The following is an 11,818-nucleotide window of genomic DNA, read 5'->3' as shown; positions in this document are numbered from 1 at the left end:
TAAAGCCATTCTCCTTGTCCTGTCCCGACATCCCTTGTCCAAAGCCCCTCTCCGGGTTTCCTGGAGCCCCTTTAGGCACGGGAGCTGCTCTAAGGTGTCCCCTTCAGGAGCCTTCTCTTCTCCAGCTGCCCCAGCCCAGCTCTCTCAGCCTGGCTCCAGAGCAGAGCTGCTCCAGCAGTGTGTAGTTCTGGTGCCCCTAATATAAGGACATGGAGCTGTTGGAGCAAGTCTAGAGGAGGCCATGAGGATGCTCAGGGGCTGGAGCACTGCCCGTATGAAGACAGGGTGAGAACATTGGGGCTGCTCAGCCTGGAGAAGAGAAGCTGTGTGGAGACCTCAGAGCAGCTTCCAGGGTCTGAAGGGGGCTACAAGGATGCTGCAGAGGGACTCTGCATCAGGGACTGGAGCGACAGGACAAGGGGTGATGGGTTCAAACTGAAACAGGGCAAGTTCAGGTTAGATCTAAGGCAGAAGCTCTTCCCTGTGAGGGTGCCGAGGCGCTGGCACAGGGTGCCCAGAGAAGCAGAAAGCCCTTTTGCCTCAGCTGACAGATAACCAGGGAAGAAGCCACAAACTCCAGTGCTCCTGCAGTGTGCTCCTCCTGGAGCACCCGCTTCCCACCGGGAAGGGCACATACACCTTCTGCAGGCACTGCTAAACCCCATGGGAAAGCTTCTGGGAGAGGAGCCGGAGCAGGGACGCAGGCAGGCTGCAGCAGGCAGGCTCTCACCGTGCCAGCACCACTTGGGGGCAGAGGAAGACCGCAGCAGAGCTGTGCTGCTCCTCAGCTTTTCCAGCAGAGCCATAAAACCAGGGTTCTCCACAGCCCCATCTCCTCCTTGCCTTCCCCATCACCATCACCTCCCCTGCCCCTTGCTCCAGGAGCATCATCTGAGGATACAGGACCATGCGCAAGCTGCAGCATGCTGCAGTCTCCTGTTCCAAAGCTTTTTTATCCCTTGGATTTCTGCACTGCAGTGCTACGTTTCCCTCTCTGCACCTTCCATTCCCATTTCCAGGCTGTGCTGTGCCTGCTTCTTTGTCCTCCAGGCACCCTGCAGAGCTGCCACACTGCAACACAATGCTCTTTGGGAAGGACTAACCCGCTCCAGTGCTGCTCCATCTGCATCCAGACATGGATGGGACCAAGAACATGCCCAGGACACTGACCATAACCATGCAGCCATCAGCCCAGCTCACAGCAAAAGCACATAAGCAAGTACTGCTGCATGACCTGAGCGCTACCTGTAGAAGCAGAGATGCTTGGGGCAGAAGAAGAAACCACCCCCTTACCTGTACTGGAGACACCAGCAACGTTGCTGGGTTCACTGATGAGATCCTGCATGACCGCCAGGACACGGAACTCGTACCAAGTATCCTGAAACACCAAGAACACCCATCAGGTCCCTCACCGCAGCCTCCAACCTGGCCCAGCTCCTTGAAGACCCCAGCACAGGGACTGAGCCACCCCTAAAGCATGCCCAGAGCTGCAGCGCACAGCGCAACACCATATGTATGGGGTGGGAAGGTCCTGCTTACCTGGGACAAGTCCTTGGCAAAGAACTCGTTCTCAGTCCCTGGGATACCATCATCCAAGATCTCCCACCTCTCCGCGACGCGGAATTCCATGATGTAGCGGTCGATGGGGAAGCTGTGGTTAGCAGGAGGAAGCCATGACAAGAGGACGCCTTGCTGTGTCCGGTTGGCTGTTAGGCACCTCGGTGGGGTAACCAACACCAGAGGCTCTGGAGTTGTTACAGGGAATGCTGGAGACAGAGCAGATGGGACAGGGACACCTTTGAGATGGGGCAGGATGAAGGATGCTCTCCCATCAGGGCAGACAGAGCACTGTGGCAGCAGCAGTTCCCAGCTTCCTGGAGTTTCAGGCGTATCTGATGCCTGCACTCTCATCTCAGTATCCTTCCCAAAAGCAGGACTAACAATGCAGTGGATCCAAGAAAAACCCCTTAGAAAAGCTCCTGCTTCCTCCCACCTCTGCCTGAGGCAGCTCCAAAGCAGGTACCAACACGCAAGAGCTCCAACTGAGCTGCACACAAGTGATTTTGGGCTCCATTAATACCTCCTGAGCCCAGCTGAACTTCAGAAAGATCTGAAAGGTGACTGGTGCAGCACAACTCTCCTGTGGCCTCTGAGGCCAAGCTTTAAGGATCCCCACGCATCCAGCAAACGTTACAAGCTTCATTCAGGACCCTCCACAAACTACTGCTGATGATCAGCATCACATCGGCCACAAGGCCACATCCTCCTGAATCCCTTCCCATTCCTCCCCTCGTGCCCATGGAGGACCTACCTAGAGTGTTCACAGTGACCACCTCACTGAAGGAGCTGGTGCCCAGCTTGTTTTGAGCCAAGACACTGAACTGGTACGCAGTCTCCGGTTCCAAGGTATCCACCAGTAGCCAACTGGACCCAGCTGGCAGAGGGAGAGCCAGCCAGTCGTGGGGGCCAAACTGGGCTCTCTTCATCCTGCCGAGAGAGAAGGGAGCATCCTCAGGGAAAGGTGCCTTTGACAGGGAGGACCAAGAGGCAGCATTAACTTCTGGAGTGAATATGGAGCTTCCCCGAGCGATGGTTTGGTTTGAGAGCAGTGATGTGTATGGACACGGGGCAGCCACTCGCCACCCAAGAGCTGGCTTGGGGATAACCAGGGCCAGCATCCCATTGTGCCACTCTGTGGCTCGTAGACACTGCCACCAGCCTCCCCCTCTGCCCTGCACCCCCTGAGCAGGGTCGGGGACAAAAGCAGCACCAACAGCCCTGCTCTGAGGTTGTCTCCATCAGATTCCCACGGGCAAAAGTAGAAGCTGGCACGTTTTCCCTCCGGTGAGTGCTGCAAAGGGGACAGTTGGAGCAGGAGATGGGCCCTGTTCCCATTTATACCTCGACAGCTCCCGAGCCAGAGCTGAGTTTTCCCTCAGCTCTATCCCTGTCCATGCAATCCCACAAGAGACATGGAGCTAAATCACCACCTTTGCCACATCTACACAAGTCAGGGGCTGTCGGCACAGCCCAGGGCATCACTTGGGCTTTGGCAGCGAAGCACTTGTGGGGCACACAGGACACAGGCCTTCTGTCCCACAAACCCAGGGTGAAAAGAGCTCCCAGAGCCACCCCAGTGCAACCCAGCATAGACCAGTGTGCAGCCACCTCCACAAGCCATCACCCTGCTGGGAAGCACCATGGGGAAAGAGGCCCCGTGTCCCAAAGGAGCATCACTGTGCTGGTACTCATGTTAGAGGGATGCTCTAGCGAGTCCCAGCCCTTGGCTGCAGGTTTTGGTTGTGTCCGTAGAGGATTTGGGAAGGATTGCTGCAGATGGGCTATTCTGAATAGGGCAGATGTGTAACCACCAGTTTACAGCCAGGTAAATCCACCGAGTGGGAAGTAAAAGATGGAGCAAGGACAAAGTGATGCTGCTGTAAAGGGAGCAAAAGGTGAGGCAGGAGAAGCAGCAGCAAGCTATGGGAACAAGCAAGTCGGTGGAGAGCCATGCACGTGCAGCGTGCTCCACCAAACCCAGTGGGGAAGCCTCTGTCCCACCACTGCTCCAGCTGGGAATACAGCTCCCAGGATCCCCACTGCCACTGCAGTGGAGCAGCCCATGCCCGGAGCAGGTTTCCATGTGGCATTTAACTCCATCACCTTCCACACCCCTTCTGTGGGGGGACACGCAACGGCAAGGAGCTGAGTTGGGGTGAGAGGAGGGTGCACTAACCACCCCAGGATGTGAGACCATCCTTGCTGAGGGACAATGTCTATGCAGGGGGGATGCTGTGGTAGGTCTGGCTACCTCTGGGGAGCAGAGTTTGCATTTCCAGCATCAATAACCACAGAAGAAGGAGGAAGCATCAGCTCCACCGAGGATGAAGCTGTGTTTCGCTTGAGCATCCCATAGCCACAGCAGGGAGGAAAGCACAGGGATGGCCAAACTCTCCACATGACACTAGATGACCCAGCACCATCCCAGATCCTTGGTGCCAAGGAACAGCATAGCACCCAATGCTCACACCCTACAAGCAGGGCAAGACAGGTCTCTGGCTCCCTATCCCCACAGCACCCTGTAAATTCCCTATGGAAAGCTCGGTGTAAACACCCTTCCTGCTGCTGGCTGCTCTCCCAGGGGTCTGGAAGAGCCTGGATGAGGCAGGAAACCAGCAGCAGGTCACAGAGCAAGAATAGCAGCAGCTGCCACATCTCTCCAGAGCAGAGAGGTTTAACTGCTCCTTCCCAAGGGCATTTTCATCACAGCAAGGTCTGCACTGCTCTGCCTGCTCCATTCCTCCCTCCTTCCATCTCCCGACAGTCTGGGGGAGCAGAGCAGGAATCATTGCAGGTGACGTCTGCCCTATCTCCACTCTATCAGTATCCATCAGGATAAATTAAGGGAAGGAAGGAAAGAGAGAGCAAGAAGAAAGGCTGGAGAATGCCAGCCCAAGCCTTCACATTTCCAAGGACATGCAAGACGAGCAAGTGCAGAGCCCCAGCCTCACTGCAGCTCCATTCCTCCCTCCCTTGTCCCAGGGGATGCACCCATCGGCTTTGGGTACCAGGTAGCACAGGAGTGATGGGAGCAAAGCCCCAGCCCTCATCTCACAGTGGCTGGCTGTGAACTGAGCTGGGATTTAATCACCTCCAGGGAGCCACAGAGCAAGGAGAGATCATTTCTGCTTAGTCACAGCTCTTCCAGGAGGCGCTCTCTAAAGGTTGCATTTCCCACCCTCTCCCTGCCTGTTAAGCTCCATAAACAGTTTATCTCAAAACGAGATGCCAGGGGCAAAGTTACATGAATGCAAAGCACCTCCCTTGTACCATCCAGCACAACAAAACCTGCTGGGCCACCCTGATCCAACCCACCCCCCACCCCACCCCAACCTCTCCGGGGCACCAAACTCAGCCCTCTAATGACACCCATGGGTGCGGAGCTGGGCACGCCACCCTCCCCACCCTCCTCCCCCCATAGGTGCTGGAAGCTCTGGTCAGCTAGAAAGGAAAAGAAGCAGAGAGCAAAGCATGCCAGGATGACTCACAGAGGGCCGTACCAAACTGAGAATGTCTGCTCGTATCCACCGTCGTAGCCGGGCTCCCAGGAGACGTTGGCTGAGGTCATGGCCACCACCACGTGCACGCTGGTTGGGGCATGAGGGCTTGTGCCTGCAAGGGACATGAGGGATGGGGTCAAAGGGAGCAAAACCAGAGGAGCTGTGGCTGCCCCAGCCCTGGAAGTGCTCAAAGCCAGGTTGGACACAGGGGCTTGGAGCAACCTGGGCTAGTGGAAGGTGTTCCAGCTCGTGGAACTGGATGAGCTTTAGGGTCCTTTCCAACCCAAACCATTCCATGATTCTTTGCCAGCTGGAAGGGGTCTGCTCCCAGCCATGATTGCACAAGGATTCCTCTAGCCCCAGCTAAAGGCCACCCAGAATTCCAGCTAGAAACAGCAGCAGGACAGCTCGTGGCCCACAACCTGGGCTAGTGGAAGGTGTTCCAGCTCGTGGAACTGGATGAGCTTTAGGGTCCTTTCCAACCCAAACCATTCCATGATTCTTTGCCAGCTGGAAGGGGTCTGCTCCCAGCCATGATTGCACAAGGATTCCTCTAGCCCCAGCTAAAGGCCACCCAGAATTCCAGCTAGAAACAGCAGCAGGACAGCTCGTGGCCCAAACAGGAGCAGCTTACCCCACCAAAAAGCCACATTGCTCTCCATGGTAAGCATCCCCACCTTCTTTACTCGAGGTCCCACCACTTCCACACCTACCTACAACAGTGAGGTGGGTGCTGGCAGTAATGCTTGCGACGATGTTGGTGGCGACGCATTCCCACTCGCCGTGGTCATCCTTGCCGAGGGAGCGGATCTGCAGGGTGCCACCGGGCAGTGTGTTGTGCTTGCTCCTGCTGGGCTTCCCTACCTTGGGCAAGGAGCCGGGCAAAGAGAGAAAGAAAGAGGACTCAGCAGCAGGTTGTGGGGCAGGGCGAGGCGGCAGCGGGGTCACTAAGCTACCTGCGTGGCCCAGGGCACAGCGCCGGCCACCGGCAAGGGAGCTGGTCTCTCCGGTCGTGGCAGGGCAGCCGGGTCCCCCCCCTCTCGGAGGGCGCGAGAGGAACGTGTGAGGGAGGCTGGTGCTCGGCACTCGACACGAGTGGAGAGCCCCACGGAACCCACACGGACACTGCAGCCAGCATCCAGAGCTGAGGCCGCTGCCCAGGAAGGTGCAAAGCAGCAAACATCATTCCAGGTTGCCCCAAGATGCCCAACCTGCCCCTCGACCAGCAGCAGGACCCTTCGTGTCTGATGTTTGGGCAGAGAGGACCCCGTGGGGATGCAGGAGGATGGAGGGAGGTGCCCGGGAGCTCTCAAGCTGAAAGATGGATCTTGTAGCAACTCATTTCTAGGCTCATGAGCCCAAATGATGCAAATCCCACATTGTCCCGAGTCTTCTTCAGCTGTTCTTCATGCAGAGGGCTCTGCTGATCCACACCAGGACACACAGTTGGATGGCACACGGGATGAGCAGAAAGCACATGGGACTACCAGTGCCAAGCCCAAGTCTTCAGGAGCTCTTCAAGAGACTGGTCAGTGCTGGTGGGCTGATGGGGAGCTTGCTTCTGGCACTGGGAAACTGAGCCCGGCCCAAGCCAGCCCCAACTGCACGTGGGGGGGATAAGCCCAGAGTCATGACAGTAGGAAGGTGGCCAGAAGGCACAAGGAGGGTTGAAAAGAGACCTGAATAAGAACGGTGAGGGGCAGGGAAGAGAAAAATGAGATGGAGAAAAAGACTAAAGGGACAGCAAGTTTTAGATAGGTCACTTGCAATCTGTGCAAGCCATGGTCCTCCTCATGCAGGTAAAAGGAACACAAAGAGATCCAGCATCTCACACCGCTAGGACTGAGGATGCTGCTGCCCACTGGGTGACACAGGGACCCCATCACTCTCAGGAGCTCTGGGAAGGGGACACGAGGCGTGGCAAGAAGATCCTGACGGGGGGACAAAGAGCACAGGAGGTTCCTGCATGGTGGCTTTCCTATGGGAGCAGCAAGGGTGGGAAGCAAAGGGAAGGCTCAGGAGGACTGGAAAGCCCTTGTGGCTCTCAAGCTGTGCCACCACAGCCTGCGTGGCACAGAAAGGGACACCCTGGAATCATTATGAGTCCAGCATCATTAAAACAGCTTCTTCCCAAGGTCTTCAAAGCCACAGGGTTGCTGACAGGTCTGGCCCCTTAGCAAAACACAGCCAAGAGTCCCCTGGTAGCTTGAGCGATGGGAGATGCTCCACCACGGGAGATCCACATGGGAATGGTGGCCACGTCCTCCCGGTGACCACCTCACCAGCAGGCGAGGAGGAAGAGGAGGGGGACAGGGACAGGGCTCAGCTTTGCAGATGCTTTTCCCGTGCTGGTTTCATGGGATTCAAGGACTTGGTGGCCACAAACTGGGCTTCCCCCACCCACCTGCGGGACAGGACGGCAGTGGCTCAGCCCAAAGCGAAGCAGCTGTACCTGCAGTTTGTTCTTACCGGGACAGAGTGTGGCTTCTCTGTCTGCAATAGTCACCAAAAGCCAAAGGCACTGCAGATTTGTCTGGCAGGCCGGGTACCTTTCTCCAGGCGATGATGGGAAAGGGGTCTCCGGCAGCAGCACAAGGAATCAACAGCTCCCTCCCTGCCTCCTGTCTGTACTCCCAGCCTGGTAGCACCGTGAAATAGGGGGGGTCCTGCAGCCAAGGGAAAAGGCACCCATCAACCTGTGCCAACTCCCATCAAGGAGCATCAACCCATTGACAACTCCCACCAAGGAGCATCCCACCCATGTCAACTGCCGCCAAGGAGCATCAATCCGTTGCTAACTCCCCACCAAGGAGCATCAACCTGTGCCAACTCCGACCACGGATCTCAACAAGATCAATAAATCACTGCTGCTCACAAGCACGGACTTCTTGGTGTTCAGGGAAGGAAGAGGCAGCAAATCCCACCTCAGCCACACTGGGAGCCCAGCACACCTCAGGCTCTGAATGCAGCAAGAGCACACGGAGCATCTCTAGAGCTCAAATCATCCCTTTAATAAAGCCCTCCATGAACCCAAGCTCAGGTTTGTTGCAAAAAGGCCATCCCAGGGACATGTTTCCTGGTCCAGCACTTTTGGACCATACACTGGCTGTGGCCCAACCTTTGCCACTGCTCCAGTGGGATATTATCCAGCTACACCTGCCTAGTGTTCCAGGATGCTCATGAGGCTGCACATCCACCTTTCTCAGCACAGCTAAGAGACACAAGGTTCAAAGCAAAGGCAACGGGGTTTTGTTAAGGTGAGTAACAGACAAGTTTTGGGGGCTCAAAGCCCTTCTTGAGCTTTCTTCACAGAGAAGCGCTCAGAAAAGCAAAGTAAATCCTCAATCCCTGCACTGAACCAACAACCAAATAAGCATCCTGGATTAGAAACCCCACCTCACCCATCCCTGCAGGGCTGTGCTGAACAGGAAGGCAGAACGAGCCACGTTCAGAAAGCCTGGCTACACCAGGAGATCCCTCCACAAAGCACACACGGATTCACTGCAGCACCTTAACCCTGGGAGCATTTCTTGGCTGGAGAAGACACCACCCTTGGCTGCAGAGCAGAGCAAAGTTACCTTCAGTACCAGTCGGGCAGGGGGAGACTGGCCCATCGTACCCAGGGCGTTATAAGGCACACAGGTGTAAGTGCCGAGAGCATCTTCAGTTGCCTCCTCTATCCGGATCGACCCATCTTCCAGCAGGTTCCAGCCGGCATACTGCAGCAGTGAGAAAGAGGGAGCTGCTTCATCCCACACCATCACTGCTGCTTATTCTCCCTTCAGGCAGATCCCCCCCGCCAGCTATGCTCCAGGAGATGCCCAATTCCATCCGCAGCACCCAAGCCATCAAGTAGCCCAAAAGACTTAACATCTGAATCTATCAGCCCCTAAGGTAAACCTCGTCCTGGTGGCATCAAGGAGACAAGCTCACGCGAGGGGCTGAGGGCACCAAGGACCAGGAACTCACCGGTTTAAACAGAATTAAAACTTTGGATCATTAATATTTAAGGAAATTTAAGATCCTGAGCGTTTTCTTTAAATATTTAATGGCTCATATCCTTGCTCTGACGATCAAACTGTGATTATAGGATGGCAGAGAGCTACTAAAAGGGTCTTTTAGCCACCCGTTCCCATTGGAGAAATCAAAACAGGGCCATCAGGATGTGACTTGGGAGGGCAGCAGGCACAAGGTCTGGGAGGTGCAGACATCATGTCTACACAAGAACCCGAATTCACTCTGCCCACAGCTGACAAGGAACAGCAGCATCATCCCACCCATGGGATGGATTAGTGCACTGGGCAGGGTCAAGGTTGGACTTGATGATCTTAAAGGTCTTTTCCAACCCAGCTGATCCTATGGGGTTTCTTCTCTCCTGATGGACACACAGGGTGATGCTCTCTGGCCTGAGCAGAGGACATGGGGTCCGAATCCCTCTGTATCCCCACATGTCCCTCCCCAGGGGCTTCCTTACCTTCTCGATCCGCAGGGGACGTCCGTCTTTGTTCCACTTGACCAGCGTGACCGGGGGCTCTGCCTCGACCGGGCAGCGGATGTATCCGTGTATCCCGATGGGAACATAGATGACGGGGGGCATGTTCACCACACGGGCAGGATCTGGGAGAGCAGCAGCACCGTGTTAGTGTGGGGAAAGAGCCCATCTCTCCTCCGCCACCCGGCTTCAGAGGATCTCCATCGCTTTGATAATGAATTCCAAGCCCAGATACCACCTTGGCTCTCGAAGGCTGTTATCTCCAGGCTTCCTACACACAAATCCACTGTAATACCTGGCATTTCTGGGAGGCTTTCCTCATGCCCAGGGCGTTCCTACCTAGGGCTCATTAAAAGATGCATCTAAGAAGGAGCATTAAGTACATCTGCTGACACATCCACTTTGAGTTGTGCCCTGCCGAAGCCCAAGCTGCTCCATCACACCCAGCCTGCCTGGTTCTACACACCAGCAGTGAAAACTATCCCAGCTTCCAAGCCTTAAAACACCCCAACTGCAGCAATAGGGATGGGAGAAGGGGTTCATGACTGGGCTACTGCAAGTCCTTTACCTCCTGCCTGTTTGTACTCGCGGCTCATAGAGCCTGGGTCACGTTGAGCATCAGCCACCTCCTGCCTCCCCAACAGGATGCCTGAAGCTTAAAATATGCACCTTAACCCCCCCCACGCTGCATCACCCACACAGTCTCGCGATGCTCCAGTCTAGGAGGTGTCATTACCAGTGCTTCTAAGAGCTTTTTAATTAAGTGTGAGTGGGTTGGAGCGAATCTAGGCTTTCTTTAATAAGCAGCTTGATAAAAAAAGCAGGAAAAAAGAAGTTACTTTTAATAAGAAGAGTATTTCCACAACCTTGTCTAGACACCGGCAGCACGAGGTTAGGGGGAAAAGCCTGACAGGGCTTACGCTGCAATAAGGGATGAACGTGGTTTTGGGATGCAGCATCCCTGTGCTGCTGGTGCAGAAACGCAAAGCTGGGGCTAAAGGCGAGGTGGTTGGGAGGAAGGGATGGAAGACTCGCTTCCTTGGGGTAAAAACTATCCACTTTGGGAGTTCTGCTCCCTCCCTGCCTGCCAAAACACGGAACCCCAACCTGGTGCCCCCGGCAATGGCACCGTAACCCAGATTTGCCGAGTGCTGCATATGGAATGGGCTTTACCCCCCCCTCTGCTTCACTCCACCTCTTAGGACATGTAATCAAGGGCTCTGGCAGCATGGGAGAGGGTAATGGGATCGAGCCTTTCACTACTAGGTCACTGGCGAGGGGCCAGCCTGGCTCACTAATGCCCCAGAGCCATGTCCCCATCCGAGGGCTGCTTCGGTGGGTGGGAATTCTCCCTCCTGAGGGATCAGTCCCGGTCTGGATGAGGTTTGCTGTGGAGGAAAGGGGTTTGCAGCACAAGCAGCCCCCCTCGCAGGGCTGTCTGGAGGGCAGGTTGTCCAGAGGCTGGTTTTTCTGCCATTAGAGCTATTTTTAACAGCCTTCAGCCCTGATGAGTGGTCCTGGATTAGCAGCAGGGCAGATTTAATGGCCTGAGGCCACAGGCTCTCCCAGGAGCCACCCAGCCGGGTGCATCCAGCCACCTCTGCTTGGTCATCCCTTCATTCATCCCCATAGGGAGACCACTGGACCTACCAGCCCTTCTCAGCGCAGCTCCCCACTGGTGTGGGGCTTCCCACTGACCAGCATTATTGAGTTAAAACCCTCAAATCACGAGCCTGCTTTGCTCAAGCCTGTCTATCAGTATAAAATAAACCCTCTGCAGCCTCTTACAGCCGAGTAATATTGTCATTGAGAGCAGCAGCAATTGAGGCCATTACTGTCAAATGCCACAGGCCAATGGTGGCACACTACCCATTACTGCCTGGGGAGCCCCAGAGAACAAGCGTGGGAAGCAACGCTCCTGCTCCAGCCCCTTCTCCTCTGCTTGTTTAGATCAGTTACAGCCTGAAGAACACAACATGCAAAGCAGGAAAACCCTCCACGGGAACATGCCCCCATAATAAATAGTGGGGAACACAAGCAGGTAGTTGAGTCTGAGAGCCCTGAGCTGGCATTTCCCTGCCCGACACGACACAGATGAGGACAGTGCGGTGGGGAGATGCCCACCTAATCAGAACCCACTTGTATCAAAGGGTGGAAGCTACCCAGGATGCTCAGGCTGTTTGCTTTCTTGTTGCCCACACCCTACAAACACATGGGGGATGCCATCCGGGAATCCCAGAAGCTGTGGCTGGCCCACCCCTCGCAG

At 55.6% G+C, this 11,818-nt stretch overlaps 1 protein-coding gene across 1 annotated transcript in view; it reads right to left on the bottom strand.

The window, feature by feature from the left end:
• LOC104413558 (protein turtle homolog B-like) overlaps positions 1 to 11,818 on the bottom strand; it is a gene marked incomplete at both ends in the record, with an annotated part of 17,422 nt that overhangs the window by 2,691 nt on the left and 2,913 nt on the right. The window contains 8 exon segments of the mRNA XM_010024590.1: positions 1,294 to 1,378; positions 1,540 to 1,766; positions 2,312 to 2,487; positions 5,049 to 5,172; positions 5,774 to 5,924; positions 7,610 to 7,726; positions 8,639 to 8,779; positions 9,535 to 9,677. Of these exon segments, the coding sequence (XP_010022892.1) occupies positions 1,294 to 1,378; positions 1,540 to 1,766; positions 2,312 to 2,487; positions 5,049 to 5,172; positions 5,774 to 5,924; positions 7,610 to 7,726; positions 8,639 to 8,779; positions 9,535 to 9,677 (1,164 nt within the window).

The sequence above is a fragment of the Nestor notabilis genome, unplaced genomic scaffold (genome assembly GCF_000696875.1).
Source record: "Nestor notabilis isolate BGI_N333 unplaced genomic scaffold, ASM69687v1 scaffold24100, whole genome shotgun sequence".
Taxonomy (NCBI): domain Eukaryota; kingdom Metazoa; phylum Chordata; class Aves; order Psittaciformes; family Psittacidae; genus Nestor; species Nestor notabilis.
The sequence above is the reverse complement of the archived record's forward strand: the minus strand, read 5'-3'. Positions and strand labels throughout refer to the sequence as shown.